The sequence below is a fragment of the Daktulosphaira vitifoliae genome, unplaced genomic scaffold, assembly GCF_025091365.1.
Source record: "Daktulosphaira vitifoliae isolate Bord-2020 unplaced genomic scaffold, ASM2509136v1 Scaffold_2, whole genome shotgun sequence".
In the NCBI taxonomy this organism is placed as follows: domain Eukaryota; kingdom Metazoa; phylum Arthropoda; class Insecta; order Hemiptera; family Phylloxeridae; genus Daktulosphaira; species Daktulosphaira vitifoliae.
The window spans coordinates 45,434,773-45,459,329 of NW_026099573.1; the positions used below are offsets into that span (position 1 = coordinate 45,434,773).

Genomic DNA, 24,557 nt, shown 5'->3' on the forward strand with positions numbered 1-24,557 from the left:
TTAAGTCATTAATGTTATATTATTATAACTTTATTTTACCTACTTAGTTTCTATTGACCTTTGCAACGAACCGCAAAGATAGCGGCCATGTGTTTACCTATTATAATTACCATCATTGTTACATAATGTACCATAATAATATTATTTATATCGTGGAGTATATGCGGGTTTCACACGACAAACATGAAAAGGCTTATGACTGTTAAAAAAGAACGAAAAAGTGTCGGCTCCCTCGTCAACCTCGCCACCATTTACAACGACAATCGTCATCAATCAGTCCAATTGAGTGGCTTTATAATATAGCAGTTATACTAGCTATAACCAAATTACAAAAAAATACAATTCATGCAATAAGATTTATAAAAGTTATTAAAGCAAAACCCTAAATAGCTCAATATCTTTATTTCTATTAATTTGAAGTATTCTAATTTATAATTATAAAAAGTAAACGCAAAAAAATTCTGAATTATAAATATTCACCACTTTAACATACCATAACAAAATAATGTAGTTAGTATACGAGTTTATTAGATGATTTACAATAGGAAAAATTATTAAATATTTTGAACGCTTACGTTGAATGAATGTTAGTCATATTTAGCCTTAGAACCTACTCTTATCATAACCCACCTTAATAGCTACAATGCTAATATGTTACATGCATTATATTTTTAAAAATTAATGGTATATTTACCAGGGTTGTTAAAAACAAGTTAGAAAAAACCTGTTTAAAACATAAGTAAACAGTTTACAACATATAAAATGCCCCATAGGACCAATGTATATTTTGAAATGTTTAGTGTTTTAAACACTGCTTGTTTAAAACGTAACAACCCTGATATTAATAGGAGGTACTGAAGTTAAAATTATAAACTGCAGTAACTGAAAATAAAAACATTTATTTGGAAAAAAATTCTATATAGTAGACTACAGCAATTACGGTAGTAAATTGCAGGATTTTAATCTAAAAATATATAGAAATATGAACAATATTTTGTATTTATATTATTGAGAACATAAATGATAATTTAAGTTGTTAAGTTATTAACTAAATGCGCGATTCTTATAAGCATCAAAGATAAATTTTCTACTTTTCTGATGACTAAGATACGAGTTATAATAAACATAAATTTTTTTAATTTGAAGCATTTTAAATAGAAACTTCTTCACAGGAAAATTTAATTTTTACATATTTTATACTTATGAATGTGTTAAAGCTTTCATCGAGTGTCGTATTGCTTGGAATGTTTACGGATGTATCCATGTTTTCAAAATGAAAACTTAGATACATCCGCAAACATTTCAAACTATTTAATACTTGTACAATTTTTCTTTATAGAATTGTTAATTATGAAAAATTTTTCTTAATTATTACAACTGACAAAATAGTAAAAATTCGAAGATGTTCTACCTAATTTTTGTAAAATAAATGAATTTTGGAATTTAGTCAAGTTAGATAACAACATAAAATAAATAACTTGATGTTTACAATTAAAATACTGGTATTTTGAAATAAAAAAAGGCATTTTAATATTTGAAATTATTGACGGTAAAAATAAGTGTACATATACAATTACACAACAATCACGTTATCTGGTTATTGTTATAAAATATACATATCCAGTAGTCCCATGCATTTCTATGATTAACTACTCTCAATTATTGTAATATGCAATATATACAATGTGAATGTTTTTATTTTTTCCCTGCGTGTAGTGAAATTCTATTTCAAACAAATTATAATTTTTCTTTCATAGAAATTTAAAAATTAAAAATATACAAATTATGAAATTTAACAGATTAGCATCGAAGCGTTTTTTATGATAGTTTGTTAATCTGTCAGATAGTTGTCCCAACTTTAACGGGTTAAACTTTCTGTGCTCAATTAAATATTGAGACGGATATTGAAAATGGGCACAACAAAATTTAGAAACTGGCGCCATATAATAAAATAAAGCTTAAAATTAATAAAAACAGATTCCTTAGATAATTAAATTTTATTCTGACATTACTTGTTACTTAATTAAAAAATATAACATTTAAAAATTATGTTCTAATTAATTAATTAATAGATAGAAAAATTTTAGTTTTAGTGGAAAATATAAAAAAATATAAGGAAATACTTAGATTCGAATCCAATTCCTGTGTCTCTGTCTATGTCGACTAGAATAAAGGCTTAAAATTTTCTAGTAAATGTCAGATATTGGTTATTTATCTTTAGTAAATAAATATAGTTAACTATCGAATTGAACATCAAACTATAAAATTATTGTACAATAAAGATCAAATTTTACATGAATGAAAATAAATATAATTGATCGAAGAATAATGCTTATTTAATGTGATAAGTCATATTTTGTTATACACAGTACGACCTTTGTATTAATATAGTTTAGCTTAGATATAAATATATTATCTGTAGAAAATCATTTATTGTAAAGTAAATCTATAAAATTTATAACTATTTCACCCATAATATTAACATAATGTAAAAATGTATAAATTTTATGCTTTAATACTTTACCATGAAAGAGAAAATATATATGATTAATCATAATTAAGTTTGTGGATGGTTTATACGGTAAAATAGTGAAAATATAAAATAATTAATAAAATGTGAGTTTCGAAAAAAATATTTTAGATAGAGAATAATTGAAAATTATAAAACCTCGAAAAATGTTAAAAAAAAAAAACTCTAAGAGGGTATTAATATATGCATTGCAGTTAAATCATGCTATGTGGAATTTTTAAATCAGCATTCCAACGAAAGTAATATATCTTGAACTAATGTGCGTTATGTTGAACTCAGAGTTCATCGACTGAATAACTTATTTCCATGCACATTGCTGAGCAACAGTAGGGCCGATTTTCACTAAATTCGGCGCCTAAGTTTTTTCAAATTACAAAAAAAGCCTCTATGAATTTGAAATTAACCCATGAATCCCTTAGGCTTTTTTAATATTAAGTCAAGCAAAAATTAAAAAAAAATTTAACTAAAAATTATAAACGGGTTTTAAAATAATTATATTGCAATAATTGATAAAAAAAGTTTGTTTTATATTAAGTACAATAATTGCCTAGAAATTATTTTTCTACTAGAATTTTAAAGATAATACTTAATAAATATGTCTTGGAGATATTAATAAGATAGTTATTATTAAATAAAATAAAAAATTGTTAGTAGTGCTCTACCTTCTCTAAATGTATGAACTCAGCTTTGATGAAAGAAGAAAAATGAAGCTGTCCAGTCCTGCTTGACATAGAAAATGTACGAAGCAAAGTTCTGCATACCCGGCTTAGACTTATACATGACACGGCCCAGCCCATGGACAAACCCGGTCTAGACGGGTATGAAATTTATGTTATTGGTCAGGGTTGGAACTGACTTAAAAATGACATTCGTTTCGACTGTGCCAGTATGAGAATAAAAATTTATGTTTCATATTCCTGTGTTTAAATGTAAATACAGGATGCTAAAACGCAATAGGCTCAAAAATTATAAAAATAAAAAGTCAATGTAACTGAGCTATCATAGAACGATACAAAAAATTCAGGGTAAATTTAATAATGTTTTCATGCGATTCTTATTGAATATTTTCTGAGTATTTTAATATAAATATATATGTTATGATGAAATGATAATTTTTGCGATAAAATCTTGCGACTATTTTATTATCAATTATTATGACATCTGTAGTTTATTCGGATTTATTATTATATATGATGAAAAATTGTTGAGCGTTGCCTAGTGCTTAAAATATATTTACTTGATAGGCCAGGACCGAAATGGTTTGTAAACTGGTCAAAATGTTGGACGGGCCAGACTAATTCCTGTCCATTGTAGAGCTGAGACGGGCTTCGAAACTAAAGCCCACGCAGAGTTCTAATATGATTAATGTAAAAAACCCAGCACAGTGGGGTCGCAGCACAGTGGTGACGTGGCAAAGTTGGGTCAAGTATAATGATATCGGACAGTGATTAAAATCACTGTCCGATATCATAAAAAACACTTTGATACAATTTTGTAGATAATGTTTAATTTCAAAAAATTGGTGGATTATTCCAAAAGCTACATGATCTCCTATTTCCTTATTTATATCGTGATTAAGATAAAGTATGTCAAATGAAAAAGGGATTATTCAAAAATATTATCTTTCATAAAAAAATTGTATTAATACATACATTTTTCAAAAAATATGAGCGATATAAAGTTAAAAATGTAAAGTATAAAATCGAGTTTTAACACAAAAATAGCATACGCTAGCCATTTTCACCGTGACGACAAAATAAAGTTCCAATCTTTTTTTTCATAATAAAGTATATTACATTAGCTTTAATTTGAGATATATATAAAAGTGTCAACTTTCCGGAAAACATTCAAAAGTTAATTTTTTGTGAAAAAGTTATCATTTTGAATCCCTATAATTATTTTAAATAGTCCTAATTTGATTTTCATTGTTATTAAATTGCTAAAAAATATTGAGATGATAAAAATCGTTAAATTTTGTCTAATATTATTTAAAATTTAACATAACAAAAACAATGTATGAGAAAATCATATATTAGCTAGTAGAAGTTTTCAAAACTTTTATGAACATCGATATCCATTCAATTTTTGGATATTTTATCGCAATGTAAAAAATAATTTGATGTTAAAATTATGGATATCGCGATAAGTCGATTATCGATATTTTCCAGTTTCAATAATTAAATAATTAGTAATCGAGATATTCTCATATTCGAAACAATCGAATTTAAATTTCATCAATTCTTCTATAAAAATAAAAATAATCGATCATATATATGTTTAATTATCTGAGATAATTGATATCAATTACTAAAAAATAAAAGTAATTGCTAATAATTTGTATTGATTTTTTATTTACTTAATTACAATATTTAAATTAATTAATCTAATGAAATGTTTAAATTAAGAAATCATATTAGAAATGTTAAAGAATAAATATATTAATTGTTTAACGCACATTAGAAAGTTTTATTAGAACATTAAGTGGTTTAGTGCTTAGAAATAGATGTATTCAAATTAAACAACTATTTTTTTCAAACTGATTGTCATAAAAAAATGAGTCAAAAATTAATAATTGAAATGGTCAATTGTGATAATCGAAATAATTTGATTATTTTCATTAGATTATCCCCTTACTACTACATTATTATAAGAGCGTCTAAATATTGGAATAAACCACGCGGAAATTTTCCATGTAAAATTTTAACTCAACATAAAATTCTATTTCTGACAAGCTAATTCAATTTGATATCGATAACATCACTACAATATCAATATCGAAATTTTACCAAAAAACTGCTGACATCGAAATTATATCAAAATTTTATCATTGTTGTCGATCTTTATTAGCTAGTAAATAAAAGTAAGGCAGACATCGTTTTGAGTAAGCATATAAAAACAACCCCACAGTGGATAAATATGATACAAGCAACAGGGACTCCGGAGTTAATAGTGTAGGCGTCTAGTATTATCGGGATACACAGCTCTCCCACTCTATTAAATGTAAGCTTATATACTCCCACAAGGTTTTGGACGTCATAGTTCTTGGACGCTGCCACCCTTTCTTTAGGTTAACATAGAAAAAAATCAATCCTTGTGTTCTAATACACTACATCATGATGAACAGAAATATTTTAACTAATTAATATTATATTTCAGTTTATTAGCTACTATGCGTAATAACTGAGAAAAGTTATTGGTTTTACTCTATCATGTATTGAAAAATCTGTACAATTATTAAAAATTGATACTTTTAAAATAAATACATTAATAGTGAAAAATAAGAATGTACTTCTCATTTATATTTATACCGTCCTATCCTTAGTATTAATATTTAAGTTATTTATAGTATAAATAACTTTACTTAGGCATATACCAGCAGTTGACAAGATTTCCTTTACAATAAATAACAAAACTAAGCCTTTAAGATTGAAATGCGGATTACGTTATTACATTATATTAGAAATATTGCCATTCTTACACAACTTAAGCAAAATTTAATTTAAACTAAGTGTGAATTGAGGCTCTTATAATGTAAGGGACAATACAAAGGAGTGTATGATGTTTTTTTAAGCTTGTGGCAATCATCTTCAAAAATTTTCTATTAATACCATGTAAAAAAAATACACTTTTAATGATTTTTAGTTTCTTAGCTACGCATCAAAGCCATTAATTTTACTCTATCGTCTTTTTTTTCTTACTTTTTATACTTAGTGACAGTATACACAAAATCTCCTCCTCATACTGAACCGATTTTGCTCAACGATACATCAAAAGAACACAAAATATTTCTAATTGAATCAATCATTGCCATGATTGTAATTTAAAAAAATTTCCATCAATCAAAAGGGAAATCCCCTTCAAAAATTACTCCGATACTTCGAATTAGTCCAAAATTTTTATAATACTTTAGAAGTTTGCCTTGCCGACGATATACTTTTTTAAAAATCTAATCATCAACCAAAGAATTGTGGAAGCATTAAAATCATATCAAAATTCTTTTTGGTATGATATAATGAAAAAAGAAAAAATATCCGAAATCTTAATTACTGTGAGCTATTAGCTAATTAGTCCAATAATCATAAAAATAACCGATTTCGTAATCTTTTGCATAACTACTGAATATCTACTTCATACAAAATTAAATAAAAAAATTTAGGTTTTTTTTTTATACTATAAGATTAAAAAGAAAGACGATTTTGTCTATGAGAAATCTGCGTCTAAATCGAAAATCAAGTAATTATTAATGGATATGTTAAATTATTTCAAATACGCATTAAAGCGTTTACGACAATGATTTTAATTATTATTTGATGACAATCAATACTAATCTAAAAAAAAAATGCCTCAACTCCGTTAAATCCTATTTGTACTTAACTTTTAAAATTTTATTTTATTTTTAACAACCTGTCGCTCAAAAAAAATGAAAGATATTTTTAATGTATTTTGATAAATATTTTTAATTTTAAAGAAAAAATGAATTAAAGCTAATATTATTAAGTAATACTGTAGCATTCATTTTTATTACCCGAAACTAGCTTTTTTTTTACAAACCTTCCATTAACAGGTAAAAATCGCGTCATTGGCATTTCATCATATAATTGAACATTTCCTGATATTATAAGTAACGAATAACTATGGTTAATAGTAATACCAGTTAATAAGACCAGATAAAATAAAATTCACTATTAAAGGTTCCTCTTATATCATTTTAATTAGCTAATAATAATATAGTTTGCTATATAAAATGTACATTCTTAAGATAGAATTTTCATATTATCTCGTCAAACCAATTCGGTTTCAATATGATTATTGTTTTGCAAACGTAACCCAGTTAAATATTTTTAAGTTGAATCAATTGTATATTTAATTTTTTTTTATTTGAAAAATCAATTAAAAGACTATCATCATAGTTATCACCATGAACAATGATTTAAAAAAAAAACGTGATTTATTGTCTTACATAGTTTTGAATATTTTAATTAAGGTCTACATTGAAATTACATTGAATAATCAATTTTAACAATTTAACCTATTATTAAAAATCAATAAAAAGGCGTTTTTTTTTATTGAAATTATTAAAATAACTAGTAAATTAAGTTATTTAGATACTTGTATACTTAGTCAAATTTTATTTTTAAAAGTAAAATATGTACTTAAACGAAGTACACAAAACAAATTACAAGTGCAATTAATAAATTCGTTTGGTTTTTTACATTTGATAAGGTGTTTTCATTCCTAGAAATGAAACATTAACTACTACTTTTGCATACGCCACAGCTAAGAATTTACGATTACACACTTGTATCAAAGCGATAAGGTATTGTGTACACAATAATAAAATTGTTTAACATACGGCTATTGTACAGTTTTAATTTAGATTTAACTATTTTGATAAGAGCCGAGATAAGAGATGAACAATAGTCTTACAACTGTAATGAGAAGCAGAAGACGTGACGATCAGCCTAATTCTTTTTTGACATTACACATTTTGTAATTACGCGACGGGAAACACCCGGCACCATCATATTTATTATCATCGAAAGGTTATGCAGGGTAGTAAAACAATACATTACATATGAAATGACATATATTTTGAATTAGAAAAAAGGGTGTTTTAAAGCAGATATAAATTTTTGAGAAATCCCAATGACTTTTCAAAGAGGTTTTTTCGTTAAAAGGTAAGCCCAATCAATTTTCTATAATCAACAATACCGACTTCTAATAATGAACCATGACGCGTATGTTAAATTATTACGCTACGGCCACGTACAGCTGGGAATGACGATGTCAGTAATTAATTAACAGTGAAGTAACTAGTCAAATATAATGTAAACCCTACCGAATGTCGACGATAATATCACAACAATAATGATTACGTTATTTACACAATTTAGAAAAGTAATTCAAAGAAGTGATAGGACAATATTTAACGAATCAATGTGAACTAATTGAAGGTAAAAAGTCAAATGCATTTTTAGGATAGATATTTATAAAATAGCTTTATTAAAAAATAACATACCTTAGAGTATGAAGCGCCGTAATCGTGAAAGTTCACCTATACAACAAAAAAATTATTCAACATTTTAAATTTAATTAAGTACATAAATAATATAATAAAAAATGGTTAACTTTTTAAAAATAAAAACACTATATTCAAATAATAAAAATAAATTTTGAACGTCGCCAATACCAGAGAAAGTGTGCGAACGATCCGACATAAACACACGCACGTTTGCAACTGATAACTGTTATACCTGCCTGGAGTGGGTAAACATAAGTGCCACCTCCAACATAACTAAACAGCTCCCCTTAATTCAGCGTGACTCCTCTATAAATATTACTAAATCAAACAAATTCTCAATTTCCATGTGTATTTTTCACATAAGTAGCGATTTCAATCAGGAATTGAATAAATTTGAAAATTTCAACTTAAAATTTCTTATAATTATATATTAATTTTTATAAACACAAACAGAAATTTTTTTTTTTTAGCTTCGATGAGAAGCTGACAAGGTATTAATTTTACCATGATGTGTTCTTTTTTTTTTGTGTATCTGTTGCCACTTTTTCTTAGCTCTTCTGGACCGATTTCTTTCAACAATACGTCAAAAGATTACAAATCGTATCTAGTTGAAGATATTACCCTCAAAAATTGAATAAATTTCCCTCGTTCCCCATTTACGGGGAAAATCTCCAAAAAAATTACAAATTTAATAATCATTAATTTTCGAAATTTTTTCAATTTTTTTTATAGATGCATCACCTATCATTTGATATATATTTTTTTATAAATCTGACCCTTTACCTGCCTACAGGGGGGATTCAAAATGACAACTTTTCACAAAAAATTAACTTTTGAATGTTTTCCGGAAAGTTGACACTTTTATATATATATCTCAAATTAAAGCTAATGTAATATACTTTATTATGAAAAAAAAGATTCGAACTTTATTTTGTCGTCACGGTGAAAATGGCTAGCGTATGCTATTTTTGTGTTAAAACCTCGATTTTATACTTTACATTTTAGCTTCGATGCGAAGCTGAGAAGGTATTGGTTTTACTATGATGTGTTTTTTTTTGTGTCTGTTACCACTTTTTCTCAACTCTCACCGAACGGATTTCTTTCAACGATACGTCAAAAGATCACAAATCGTATCTAGTCGAAGATATTACCCTCAAAAATTGAAAAAATTTCCCTCGTTCCCCGTAAATGGGGGAAACCTCCAAAAAAATTACAAATTTAAAAATCGCTAATTTTCGAAATTTTTTCAATTTTTTTTACTAAAAACTGCCGTAACTTTTTCAAAAATGAACATATCAATATAATTTTTTTTTTATAGATGCTTGATATCTTTGTCTATCATTTGGTATATATTTTTGTAAATCTGACACTTAAACTGCCCACAGGGGGGGATTTAAAATGACAACTTTTTCACAAAAAATTAACTTTTTTAACTTGACTTTTGAAAATGTTCAGGAAAGTCTGACACTTTTATATAAATCTTAAATTAAAGCTAATGTAATGTAATTTATTATGAAAAAAAAAAATTTGACCTCTGGACTTGTCTTCGTGGCGAAAATGGCTACCAAATGCTATTTTTGTGTGAAAATTCTCGATTTTATTTTTTACATTTTAAACTTTATAATGCTATAACTTATTGAAAAGTGTATGGATCAACATAATTTTTTTATGAGAAATAATATTTTTTAATAATCCCTTTTTCATTTGACATACTTTATCTTAATCAGGATATTAATAAGGAATTAACAGATCATGTAGCTTTTGGAATAATCCACCAAATTTTTAAAATTAAACACTATCTAAAGATTTGAATCGAAGCGTTTTATTTTGATAGTGATTTTAATCACTTTTTAAGTTCATACCTTATGTCTTGTAAGGATGTCAACTTTGTTTATTAAATGGAATCACATTTTTTTTTTTTTTATATCATTTTTAAATTATGCAAAAATCATTATAAATCAATAATATTAAATTTTAAGCCAGAAAAATGTATAATTAAAAAATTACATTTCCGACAGTCTCTCATAAAATTAATTTGTATAACATAGTCAAAAAATGCAAAAATTGTGTCAAAAGTTTTCAGTTAAATCGACGCCTTGTATATTCTACTCAAACTTACCTAAAACTCAAATATACTCATTTAAAACTTAGCCCTTACTCATAAGCTAATAAATTTCCTAGACGTCTCAAAAGAAAGTACCTACTTTATTTTTACTACATTAATTAATAGTAGTCATAAAGTGTCTCAAATATGAGATTACCTTTCATGTAAATAATTTATGTTAATTATTGTACATACTTATATAAAATGTATTAACTCAAATAAAGTTAATATTATTAAAAAATATAATCTTATTTATTTTGTTTCCACTGAATAATTTGTTTTTTAAAGTTACACCACTATTTTATTCTATACGATATATAACAGACAATTTAAGAAGCTAGAAATCAAAAAACAAAAAAATATTATAGTCAATTGTGTTTATTAGTGAAAAATTAACCCATAAATAATTTTTAGTTAATTTCGGAAGTCCAAAAAGTAATTTTGTTAGTTTTTCGTTCCTTCATATAAATATTTATTTTGTAACATAAACTACAAAAAAATGATTTTGATATATCTAGATTATAAAATATCTTTATACTTTTAAGACCAATTTTTAGAAACATCATTGAAATTTAAAACATTGAATCATCAGGGTTACTTCCTTTGCTACTAACAGGCGCGGTGGATCCTTAATGCACAGAATATCGTGCATCTACCAGACTGTTAATGAAAAGTGAAATACACAATTACTATTTTTAATACAACAGATTCAATTGATAAACTTAAGAGAGGAGAGGTCATTCCTCATTATTGGATCTCAGCCTAATCATTTATTTATGTAAGGTAAAAGCAATTATCAGTTCTCAGTTAAGAAAAGTTTGAATGTATTTTTGTTTTATAAAAATTAATATTAACAATAAATATAAAATTTAAAGTAATTACTACAGTTTTTTTGTTACCTAAGCTTATATAAAACAAAAAAATTGCTAAATTAAAAATTACTTGGAAATTAAAAAACTTAATTTAAATTAACAGATAATTTAGTAAGAAGAAATAACTAATTTATTGATTAGTGAATTAGGTAACAAGACATTGTTTTATTGTAGCTTAAAGTTACTTGAAAACTAAATTATCAGCCATAATATTTCGCTGATACTATATATAAAGTTATTAAGCCGTCCGTGAGTCTGTTTAAATGTCTTATATAAAGAGTGATCAATTAATCATAAACCACTCGATTACTCACAAAATAAGTACAATATTGTAAAAATATTTTTTATTCCTTTTAGTTACATATAAATCTGGATTTATTAGCTATTAATTACTTTTTACGATCATTCCTTATAATCAAAAGGGGTGTCAACTTAATTTTTTCATATAGTAACATACATATTTCATTAACTTATAAAATTAAAATTTATATAATTAAGAAAATAACTAATCGATAACAACTTTTGGACCAATAATTTAGATTATTCTCATTTTTATACAAAGGTGGGATGATGAGTACGGCTGGGAAATAACTAAATAAAAATAGTTTCACTCACTCTTCACCTCCAGTCATAAATATAAATTATTATTAACTTCTAAAATACTAGTTCAAAAGTTGTTATCGATCAGTCATTTTCTTAATTACCTCATTTTCTATTTTATAAGTTAGTTAAATATGTATATAGCTATTTGTCCAAAAACTGTTATTGACGAGTGATTTTCTTAATTAATGACGAGTATGATTTGGAAATGACTAAATTTTAAAATAGCAGCATACACTTCACACCACCGCATATTACTTTAAATTGTTAATAACTTCTAAAATACTGATCCAAAAATTGTATTTACAAATTATTTTCTTAATTACATAAAATACATTATTATCTATTAAATAAACTAGTTAATTATGTACGTTTCTAGTAAAAAAATTAAGATTAACACTCTTATAAATTATAAGGGATGATACTAAAAAGTAATTAATAAATGATAAATCATGCAATATATTTAACTAAAAAAAGCAAATTTTTTTTTCTATATTGTACTTATTTTGCGAGTAATCGAGTGGTTTATGATAATTCGATCATTTTTTGATTAAGGGTCGGTCCTAAAAGGTAGAACACACTAATGTCGTAAACATGTAATGGTAACTACGGAGATGGGTATTAATCTATCAACTCTTTTTCACCATGTGTTGGGTTCAATAGCTAATCCAGAATGGTGAATATTATACTAAGTTTCATTTTATTCTTGCAATATAAATAGCAAATAATAATAATTATTAATAATACCTTCAACTTAATGAATTTAACCTCACGATAAAATTTTTTTGAAATTATTAGTTACTAATTTATAATAACTTTTAAACTTATTATAATATGCATTTTGGTCTTATTTACACATTATAAAACATATTTCCCGAGTACGGTATTTGTCAATGTAATAGGTAAAACTAAAAAAAGTTCTTTTAAATAAGTTTTTGAGTAATCATTTTGTAGTAATAGTCTAATGGTTTTTACACGAAAATATATATACAAAGTAATTGTTTTATCATAAACTACTCAATTATTCTCAAAATAAATACAATATTGGAAAACAAATTTTTTTAATTATATATATTTTTTGATTTATTAGCTTTAAATTATAAAATTAAGAAATAACTGGTCGATAACAACTTATAGACCAATAATTTAGATTATTCTCATTTTTATACAAATGTGGGATGATGAGTACGGCTGGGAAATAACTAAATAAAAATAGTTTCACTCACTCTTCACCTCCAGTCATAAATATAAATTATTATTAACTTCTAAAATACTAGTTCAAAAGTTGTTATCGATCAGTCATTTTCTTAATTACCTCATTTTCTATTTTATAAGCTAGTTAAATATGTATGTTACTATTTGAAAAAAATAAAGTTGACACTCCTAAAAGTTAGAAGAGGATGATTCTAAAAAATAATTATTAGCTTTTAAATCGAGAAAATATGAACTAAAAAAAGCAAATTTATTTTTCAACATTGTACTTATTTCCATTGTGATTGTACATTTTGAACAGAAAATAGTAACTACTATTAAAGAGTAAAATTAGAGTTATCACAAAAAGCACAATAAGATATGAATTAAAAATTATACTTACGCTAGAATAGTGTGGATGCGCTGGTGGTCTAGGAGTAGCATAATATGTTGCAACTCCTCCTGCATGTTGCATAGGATGCATTACTGTTGCGACTTGCATTCAAAATAATTTGAGTAACTCTTCTAATCTATATAATTTAATAATAGATTATTAAAGAAATTTTAATTTTATGATTTTTTTATTTGGAATTAATATTTTTATAAATTAAAGATATGGTACAATATTAAAAGTATTTACTTGTAAGAATTTAAGTTAAAATAATTAAATAGGTTGTTTTAAAAACTACATCATTTAAAAAAAGCTCCTAAAAGTTATTAAAGTTTGTAAGTAAAAAAATTGCTAACTCCTGCTTAATAATTTTAGAGATTTAAATAACTTTTTAATATAATTTATCGTTTAAATAATCAAAAATTAGAACCAAAAATAAGCAAAAATGATCATTTTTAAGCAATTTGGCTAGTCAAGTATTAAGTTATACTTTACAAATTTGTGTTATTTTTTAGATTTTTGAAAAGTACATAAAAAATATTTAATTTTTATTTTAAATTTATACTCTTAACAATAATCGAGTCGGCCTAGCTTAGTGGGTAGAAATGTATGTTTCGGCACACGAGGTACCAAAGAGATTTTTCTTGTAATTTTTTCTTTGGTGGTATCTGTCTTTGTTGTATGCTGGCCATAATATCCGTCCTGCTTATCATTGGTCTAGCCAAGAATCATCTACCATGTGAAAAAGAGCGACTACCCTCTGTAGCATCTTAATTACAAAATAATAGTATATATGGTGATAATTGCCATATTAAATTATACACATGAATATAAACATTTTTTAGCTTTTTAGTTCTCATAATATAAATTTTGAAGAAAAAAAAACAATTTGCCATTAAATGATATAAGGACCTATAAACATTTCTAGATCCATACCTAATTATATTTTCACAGGTCATGTATTTAAGTATACTCATTAAATTGCCCTAAAAATAATTTTTAAACAAATTTATAAATAAGAAAATTTTGAAATACAATTTTGAATTAGTTGATTAAAATAAATTAAGTTATAGAAATGGGGAAGTTATTTGATCACAAAAACTAAACTTAAAAATCTTAAACTATAAATAAAGTGATAATTATATGAAATTATTATAAAATTATTTACAAATATCCTCATTTTAGTACACATTAAATGAATGTGAGGAAATACATAATAAATTTATATTCACGAATTCTTAACTACACATTTATAAATATTTGTTTAAAATTATTCGCCTAATTCATATAATAGAAGTAATTCATTTTAATTTAATTCACCCAACTACATGAGCTTTCCAAGAGTTTCTTTATTATATTTAAGTAATTTAAAATAAAATACCATATTAATAATTATTATTATTAATATATTTATTTCATTTTATTTTAATTTTCAACCAATAAATCTATAAAGATTGTAATTAAGTAATTTATAATAAAAAGTGATTTTATACATTTATTATAATAATACTTTAATAAAGTATAATTTTCTATACAATGCATACAAATAAAAATTATACAACCTTAATTCTAATTGCATTGATTGTACATGAACTTTAAATATTCCGACTACATTAGTGAAGAAAATACAGAATATTTAAAGTTTATTGAAAAAATTAAAAAGTTATTTAAGAATTTTTATTATTTCTTTAGTACCTTAGCTTAATTATGAAAAACAATATGATTTTTTTTAAACAAATTATATATATATATGTAAAGAATAATTAAATAATATTTTGACAAAACTAATAACTTTTAATCCAGCATTTAATTTGTGTTAGTTTTATTTTTAAATAATTTTTACAGTTTTGCACTTTTGTTATGTTCATTGCATATTTATTATTTTTCTTTAACAATTAAAAAAATTACAATTTTAAATTTTATCAACATTTTATAGTAACTTTAAGAGAAATATTAATTGAGCTACAAGCTCTATATACATAGACTGAGTATGTAACAAGACAGAGTGCACATACACCAGTATACGCCCATGCTACATATCCATACTACATATTAAAATGCTTGTAACTCAATGAATACTTTACTTAAAATTTGTATAGAACCATCAAAATTTTTTATAAGAAAGTATAAAAAATAATTATTATAAAATGTTAAAAAAGTATATTTTTTTTATCTTATTAGAGACAAATAATAAAAAAATATGATTTTTACATAGTCCAAAACTGTAAAAATTATTTTTAAAAAAAAGTAAATACTAAATCAAAAGTTATTAGTTTTTTCAAGATATCGTGAACCACCCAATATTTAACATTAATGTTAAATTTTTAAAATGATATGCTAAAAATCTTAAATTAGATAATTTGAATAAAAATATGTTGATATTATACCAAATAATCTCCTTCCTCGCCTTATCCCAACTACTTGGGCTGGCCACCCTTTCCTAAACTTCCACTTGACACGATTTCCCACATCCTCTACGCTCTCATCACCTGTCCTCATATCGCATTCAATAACATCTCTCCATCTCTTTTTTGGTCTTCCTCTACCTCTTCTTCCTTCAACATTCATTTTTATAACTGTTTTTACGACTTCTGATTCTTCTCTTCTCATAACATGACCAAACCATCTAAGTCTATTTACTCTTATCTTATCTACGATTGACGCTACAATATTATACCAAATAATAAAAACTAAAATTAAAATTTGGAAAGAAATAATTCATATATTATCAAATAGGTAGATACATTTATGGTATGTTAATAAGGAGAATGCACTAGCTTAATAAACAAATATATCAGTGAAACTCCTCAAACAACATAGATTTTTCTTTAAAAATATATTATAATACATGAATCACTAAACAATAACACAAGAAAATTTAAGCAATTCTTCAACAAATAAAAGATTTTTTCTGTATATTTATTTATAATAAATTTCAAAAAGTTATAACAATATAATTTAAAAACGAATAAACTATTAATATAAATAATTTAATTGGCTTTGTTCAAAAACAAAATAACTCTATTTTTTTTTGACGAAAATGGTGAATATATATATGTATATTAAATAAAAAAAGTTACAATAAATAATTAGAAAAACAGTGTTTTTTTAATTTACTAGTATATTTTAAAATTGTCTAGTTTTATCAACTTTCAGAAAAATTTTTAAAAATTAAGTTATCTTGATTTTACATAGAGCCTTTTAATTTACCTTGCTTATAGTAAAAAAAAAACAGAACTTGTATAAACCTATGAAATATGAGAGAAAAACTTGCATCAAAATTATAATTTCATATTTTTTACATTTGTTAAAATGATTTTAACAAATGAATAAAATGATTCATTTTTTTTTATTATATATAAAATTAGTCTAAAATATAGTTTTTCATAGAAAAAAATTATTTTATAGTCATTATATGTTTAAATAATGATTGCATATGTAAAATACTTAACCAATTTCAATAAATATTTAAAAAAGTTGCTTACCAAAATTTGGTAAATTTCTGTTGATTGATAAATACTGTTCAGACTTTTTTCTTTATTATATCTTAGTTGATATTATTCAATAGTTCAACTACATGATTCTCAACAGTCAAATTTTCCTATAAAAAAGAATAACATAAATTACTTATAATTAATTAATTTAACAATGTTAAAACTCAGAAATAATTTTTGATAATGGTAGATGAGATATGATATTAATACTATTTTTAAATACTTTATAAGATTAACACCAATACTTCAAAAAAATAACTTAATTACTGTAACAATAGTATTTAAGTATTTACTAAAAATATCATCATATAATCAGTACTTTTTGGAATGTTTAAGCTGATATATGGGTAAGATGAAACTTTATATTTACAATAGAAGCCAATATTATTTAAATATAACTGTTATAACTCACCAGAAAAGTTTTTCGCATACTAGTCAGATCAATGAATTAAGAATCAATAAATTTATTTACTTTTTTAATGTACTAAGTTAAAATATTCAAAGGCACGACCGTCGAGGTGTTTGTTTGACACGTAAATTAAAGATAACTTACACGATCAGTCTTTTAGTCGAAAATTCCTTCAATCTAAGAATAAAAATCGTAACAGTATGTTAAAAAACAAAATTTTATCCAAAAACGACAAGTGTTAAACCAAAGGGGAGGCTGCGAGTTTTCAGCTGCCGGTAGAAGGAACACTCACCGATACTACACACGCCCCAGACTATGAGGACACATACGGCCCATCCCTTATATCATAGAAAAAAGAAAAACCTCCCTTAAACCTTACAACAGGATACAGAACTACCGTCCAGCCCAATATAATATGATCGATTTTTGGTTCGCATTTCATGGAAAAAAAAATGTATTAAAGGGTGGCGCTGAAATGGGGTAAGGACCGCCTAAACTACTATTATTCAAAAACTACTCAATATTAGTAAGTACCTATACAAGATTATTGTAGACTTTCATCATTTCCACATTAATAAAAAAAAAAAATTTCACTGAATATTATGAACACTAATAATCTTATCAATACCATATTAATTTTAAAATATGATACATTCGTAATAGTTATGTACTATGTTATACGAAATAATTTTTAATTGATAAACTATCTGATATACCATTAATGTTTTGTTCGTTTGACTTATGTTTGATAAACAATATCTGGAATGATTTCATATTTTAAAATCGGTTGTTTTATTTTTATGTATAATGACGCCTACCCAACCAGCTGTTTTTAATTAAAAATTGTCACTGATTTAGAAAATAAATATTGAAAACTGAATAACTTTTTAAGTATATATGTAATATGAATTTTCTTTATCAATTCAATGTTTTACAACTATACTCAGTATATTATATTACTTAATTATATATAGTAATAGTTAACATAGTGTACGAGTACGTTACATAAAAGGTACCTATCTCAATCTTAGGATCAACCTTTGTAACGATTTTTTATTCTGTTAATTATAAGTATAACTAAGTATTATGAAAGAGTTACACTGTAACCGCAATTGGGGTGAGGGAATGGGGGTTGATGCCGAGAACAAAAAAAATTACATGGTGAGTATACTCTTTTTTTTTTTTTTTTTAATTTATAGGAGTATTAACATTTCTTTTTGTCAATTCCCCGGAACAAAACCCTAACTACGCCACTAATGTGGCACATGACCAAAGCGCACTCTATGGGATAATTTTTTTTATTGGCAACACCAAACTTTTACAGAATGCGAGTTAGACTAGAATACTATTTTTAAAGGAAGTGAAAATACAAATCCTCACATTAAGAATGATATCTTTATTAGTAATTTAAAAGGTTTTAGGGTGGTTCACGATTATCTACTCGTAGATAACGGAGGCGGATTCAGATATGTATTTTGGAATTTAAATTCCAATAAACTTTCAAAAAACATTCATTAAATAAGGAACGTTCGAATAAACTCATGAACGTAAAAAAAAATATCAATTTAAATTTGAACCATAAAACCATATGATTGTTGATTTTCAAATGATCAAAAACAATGTTAAACGCATACACACTTTTTATAAACTATAATATATATTTCAGTTTAAAGTTATAAAAGTTCGAAATACTACGGTTAACTTCAAGGATCTCAAAAACCGAGAATTAGCTACTTGGTTTTAGGCCCTTTGTTAAAAAAACGTCCCCTTGTCCTAATTTCATTAGCAATATATTTAATAAAAAGATAACTTATTCTAAATCAATGCATTTTTACTTTACTCTTAGAATTATTTAAAACATACAAAAAACTGCCCCTTCGCATGAATTATGGAATTAGAGCTCGAGCCCTAAATCATAAATACAATTACTTGAGTCGTCTTCTTCCTGGCCTTAATCCCAACTACTTGGGGTCGGCCAAATACAACTACAAGAGTAATATTTTTTTTATAAATTATAATAAATAATATTAATTTTTTAACAAACATACTATATAAAAGCCCAAAACACATGTCCCCCACTAACGTTTCTGAATGAAAGAATTTTTAACCTCAGTGACCTATTATATTAAATTTACTTGGTCGTATTAATTTAGTATAACATTAAAAAAATGTATACTTTACAAAGCTAATTCTAAATTTAAATTTAAACCAATAATATCACTTTAATTTAAACAATTAAATTAATGTTTTTCCATTTAGAAAAGTGAATATTTCTTTTGCTGAATAAAATAATATAATAAATACAGTCGTGCTCATGCCAATAATTAATAGAACTTAATGTAGAGAAAATTCAAACCTACCTATAACAAGATTAGTAATAATAAGAACTCGAGAAATAGGCAAAAGGGTAAATGGACTACGTTTCCTCAAAAATTTTCTTTTCTTACTTCAAACCCTTATCAATCAAATTATTCAATAAATAATTATATGTATAATATTTTATAATATAATATCAATAAAATTACATAAAAAAATCTTAATGAAGAACATTTTATAATTATTATAAATATATCAATGTCTAAAATTAAGTTTTACAATTAAATTTTACTATGCTAATATAAAATAATAAGGAAGACATATTGTTGGGTTTAATTAACAATTATATATAATATATATATATAGTCAAAAATCAATAAAAAAATATTTTATAGTAACTAAAGAAACATTTTTTAAAAGTTTCTCTTTCATCTTATTAATGGTTTTATTATTATCATTATATATGATGCNTATTAATGGTTTTATTATTATCATTATATATGATGCTCAAAAATATTTAGAGGTATATTAATTTACCTAATACATATCTTATTAATCATGTTAATTTATACATTAAAAATATTCATAAATACTTATTTATAGTATACTTTTATACTTTTAAGAAATTTGAAGCCAAATTACACTTGAATTAGATGCAACAGCAATAATTCTGTAATTTTTATAATCCATAATTTCTAATGAGACTATTTGTCCAATACTCAAATGTTCCTCTAACAATTTATTATTTGTTTGAAGACATTCAAAATCTTTTATATTGTTTAAACGATACACTAATAAATAACTATTTCGTGTACCAACAAATAACATATTAGTGTAAACACATATAGCAGTAGCTTCAATATATTTTGTTTCCAGCCAAGGGCAAATTGTTTTACATGTATCTCTATACATATCATGACATATTAAACCATTGTTATTTGTACGCCCAATTACAAGTCCATGTATAACTGAAGAATATATAGTATACTTCAATTTTGTACAAGTATGTTCTGTTATCAATTTCTGTTTATGATGTGAAAAACAGCCATACCATGATTCACGTATCCAGCAACATCTTGCAATATGAAGATTTGTATCTACATCAAGAAGTTTACCACTATACTCTATTGATAACCCATTATGACCTTCATATAAAGCTAATTGTATAGGACATATATTTGGACCATTAGAGTTGCAAGCTATCACATGATTTTCATTTGAACAATCAGGCTGTGGATTTAATATAATTAAACTATTTATACGATGTGACTTTGAATCTTCTTTTACAATTGAAATAATTTCAGATTTATCATTCATAGTGAGACAATATAAATTTTTATATTTTGGTGAAATGATTTCAAAATAATTTTGGAAATTTATAAGCTTACAAATACCATCTCCAGCCAAAAAATGCTCTTCTCCAACATGAGATACTTTAAATTTTTGTTTTTGCCATAATAGCCAACATTTAAATAAACATTCAAAATCTGATTCTGTAAGTAAATCAATACATATCAAACCATGTTTTCGTTTTCTCAACATATCTAATAAATAATTTCTTGAAATTTCACTAAAACAAATTTTTTTCCAAAGTTTATTATACTTAACCACATTATTAATAATATTATAACAATCTTTGGAGAGAAGTTTGAATTCTAGTAAAGTTTTTCCATCAAGATGATACACTATTTTTTCAATAATTTCTGGAGGAAGATTTATTTTAGTGTAATTGTCTTGTATTTCATTTCTATTAAAGAAATGTTCATAATTAAAATTAAGTTATAAATCTAAAAAATTTTACACACTACATCTCTTAAGCAGTAGAGTGATGTATTTGATATTTTGTCATAAGGGTAAAATATACATAGGGTTGAAGTAAAAGCCTAAGAATTGAGGTGAGTGCTTTAAGTATTATTATAAAGAGAGCCCAAAAAAAGTTGAAAACTATTATTGCACTGATGAGAATAAAATGGCAATTACTCAACAAATCAAAAATTTTTTTTTTATAAAAGGTGCATATATTTTCATTTTCTTCAAGCAAAACTGCTAATTTCTGCTTTGAATAAACATGATTTATTCCTATTATCCCAAAAAAACGAAACCAGTAAGTCTCAGAGAGTTAGTAAATATAACAAAACTAAATAAAAATCTCATATTTAAATTTATTTACTATTATACTTTCACATACTTTTATACTAGTAAGCATGTACACCTTTTCACAAATATATTACTATAGCAGACACTAAAAAAACAACTTCAAAGAATTAAAAATAAATACAGAGTGTTTTTTTTTATTATAACCCACTATCTGTCACCTATATATAATGAAATTAATTTAATAGGACAGAGTGGGTTTTTATTAGTGCCCAAAAAAGAGACATAATGTGAAGTTATATAAATTAAAATAAATATTACTCTGATATTTCTTTATAAAATATGTGATTTCTTGTTCCATCAACTTCAGTCCAGACTTTAACTTTCTTAGAATTCATTTTATAATTTATTAAATCAAACTTTTAATATTAATTATATTTTTATCTGAAATCCAATAAAAAAAAAAACTCAGTTCTATAAATAAATTGCTTAAATTATCACAAATTAAAATTTTGCCTAAATGGTTACATACATTTATGAAATTAATTAACTGTTGTTTAAAACATTAATGTAGTTGCTTACTTTAATGAAAAACGGAGTTTTTTGAAAATTAAAAATTAAAACACATTAAGACCATGTCCAGGAGGGAAGAATAGTGATAGTTTCCTCTATGATGTAAATAATCTTGAGTTAAAGATTGGTCAACAAATTTTCTTTGATATCAATTCTTGATAGTGTTGCTGGATTTGTAAATGGCACATTAATTTAGTTTAGATCTAAGATATGGTTTTTATCTATGAATAAAAAAAAATTAATACTGCGACTCTAGTAAAAGTCATTACATTCATTATATGGCAAGGTAACTAAATATAAAAATAGACATTCCATAAAACTGTATGATAATTATATTTTTAAAAATAGTTTACTGAAAAATCATCTATTTTGTGTTAGAACTTTTTCATTCTTAGGTAACATCTTTGCTCTAGGGAGTTTTTATATGGAAACCCTTGTATATGCTCCTCTGTAAGAATAATTATAGAGATTACGAAAAGTTGGATTTAGGCTAAAGAATAATAAGAAAAACTAAGTGTAAACATTTTTTAACTAAATAAAAAAAAATGAATTATTTATCATTTTTCATTTTAGATAATAACATCCAATAGTAACATAACAGTAACATCTACAAGATACATAAAAGATTAGTGCACTATAGATTTTAAAAGTAGAAAATTGTTTTGTACCTTGAAGTAAGTTATATAATTGAGTAGAAATTTTTCCTGATTTAAATAAGACTAAAAAAAATGTTAAAACGATAAAAATCACAAACACATTAATTTTTTCAACATATTGATAGACTTAGAAGTTATTAAAAAAAAGCAGAACACTTTTTATCAGTTAAAATGTTTAAATATAAGACTATATTATTGTTCCATGGAAAACGTATTTTTTTTAAATTCAACATTTTTTCTGTTTAAGTATATTTAATTATTGTTATGGACAAATGTGTCGTGAATACAATTTATCAAGCATATACGTTTCTTATAATAAATTTGAATTCATTTAACGCTTAACATATAAACTTTTTTTGTAAAATAACATTAGATAAAACTTGAATAACTTATGCATCAAAAGAAAACTGTATTTTAATTTAATTTTCATTATAATAACAAATAATTTAAAATAATTTATTGATAACAAATATGTAAAGACATGTACCTTTAGTAAAACTTTGTTTAATGATTTATCATAGATTCAAAATTGAATTATTCGTTATACGCATAGATAATAATTTTTCAATATCTGTATTCGGTTAGACAGACAGTCTGTATAACCGCGGTCACATGTTATTTGGTACTTTATATGATAATAGGTAGTGGTCAGTATATAGCTAGAGATACCAAAGAATTTGTAATACCTTATCTATTTTGTGGTAAAACTAATAACTTAATACAAAAAGGTGCTTAAAGCACTTACAGATGAAAAAATTTGCTTTATAAAAATTATGTATGATACATAAAAAAAGGTAATACTCATAGACCACCACATCTCACTTAGTTGATACCAAAAAATTTTTTAAATTATTATACTTATTAAAATAATTGTTTATCAACTAATTTGGTTGATTAATTTTGAATTACGATAAAGTTACAAAATGTTGATTTTGTTAATTGCGGTTTAAAATGGTATTAATGGTTGCCATTTAACTTCCAACAAAAGTTTTTTTAAATATTTTAAAATTATAATTTTGATTACTACAATTAATAATAATTTAATGACCAAATATAAAATTGAGTTGTAAATTTTTGGTGGTTATTAATTTTTAAATTATGAACTACTAAAATCCTCCTAGTACTCCTTTATTTGCCCCTATGTTTTCTGTCCTGTGATTGATGTACAATGATACTAGGGTATTTAAAATATTTTTAGGCATCTAATATTAGTTTATCAAAATGTAATTAAAAAAAAAAACGGTAGCACAGTGGGGTCGAGGCACAGTGTGGACGAGGCATAGATGGGACAAGTATAGATGATAT

At 24.7% G+C, this 24,557-nt stretch overlaps 2 protein-coding genes across 18 annotated transcripts in view; both read right to left on the reverse strand.

The window, feature by feature from the left end:
• Positions 1-18,278, reverse strand: part of LOC126899141 (protein alan shepard) — a 57,853-nt gene extending 39,575 nt beyond the window's left edge. For 3 of the 11 annotated variants that reach the window (XM_050673722.1, XM_050673720.1, XM_050673719.1), the window contains exons 1-4: positions 17,617-18,008; positions 17,196-17,311; positions 13,723-13,849; positions 8,550-8,585 (exon numbers count right to left, since the gene is read on the reverse strand). In XM_050673722.1, the coding sequence (XP_050529679.1) occupies positions 8,550-8,585; positions 13,723-13,821 (135 nt within the window). In that variant the 5' untranslated portion in view covers positions 13,822-13,849; positions 17,196-17,311; positions 17,617-18,008. Of the gene's footprint in view, positions 1-8,549; positions 8,586-8,659; positions 8,819-13,722; positions 13,850-17,195; positions 17,312-17,616; positions 18,058-18,147 lie in introns of those variants that run through there. The other 8 variants (XM_050673717.1, XM_050673716.1, XM_050673724.1 and 5 more) reach the window with 8 other exon arrangements.
• A 2,135-nt stretch (positions 18,279-20,413) lies between these two features.
• Positions 20,414-23,874, reverse strand: LOC126899149 (uncharacterized). Of its 7 annotated transcripts, XM_050673739.1 has the most exons (6): positions 23,740-23,874; positions 23,265-23,315; positions 22,950-23,044; positions 22,606-22,817; positions 22,345-22,467; positions 20,414-21,676 (listed from the first exon to the last, which is right to left on the reverse strand). In XM_050673739.1, exons 5-6 carry the CDS (start codon positions 22,419-22,421, stop codon positions 20,548-20,550), a joined length of 1,206 nt encoding a protein of 401 aa, XP_050529696.1. In that variant the 5' UTR covers positions 22,422-22,467; positions 22,606-22,817; positions 22,950-23,044; positions 23,265-23,315; positions 23,740-23,874; the 3' UTR covers positions 20,414-20,547. The 7 variants fall into 7 exon arrangements, with proteins under 7 accessions (XP_050529696.1, XP_050529697.1, XP_050529700.1 ...); XM_050673740.1 differs by lacking the exon at positions 23,740-23,874 and having other exon boundaries at positions 22,606-22,799; positions 23,265-23,668; XM_050673743.1 differs by lacking the exon at positions 23,740-23,874 and having other exon boundaries at positions 20,414-21,499; positions 23,265-23,668.
• Between the last annotated feature and the right edge of the window lie 683 nt (positions 23,875-24,557).

Coding starts and splice junctions, on each gene's coding strand:
- LOC126899149 (XM_050673742.1), bottom strand. CDS start 22,421: ATGAATTCTAAGAAAGTTAAAGTCTGGACTGAAGTTGATGGAACAAGA. Junction 21,677..22,344: donor TTTTATAAAGAAATATCAGA/GTAATATTTATT, acceptor TTTCTTTAATAG/AAATGAAATACAAGACAATT.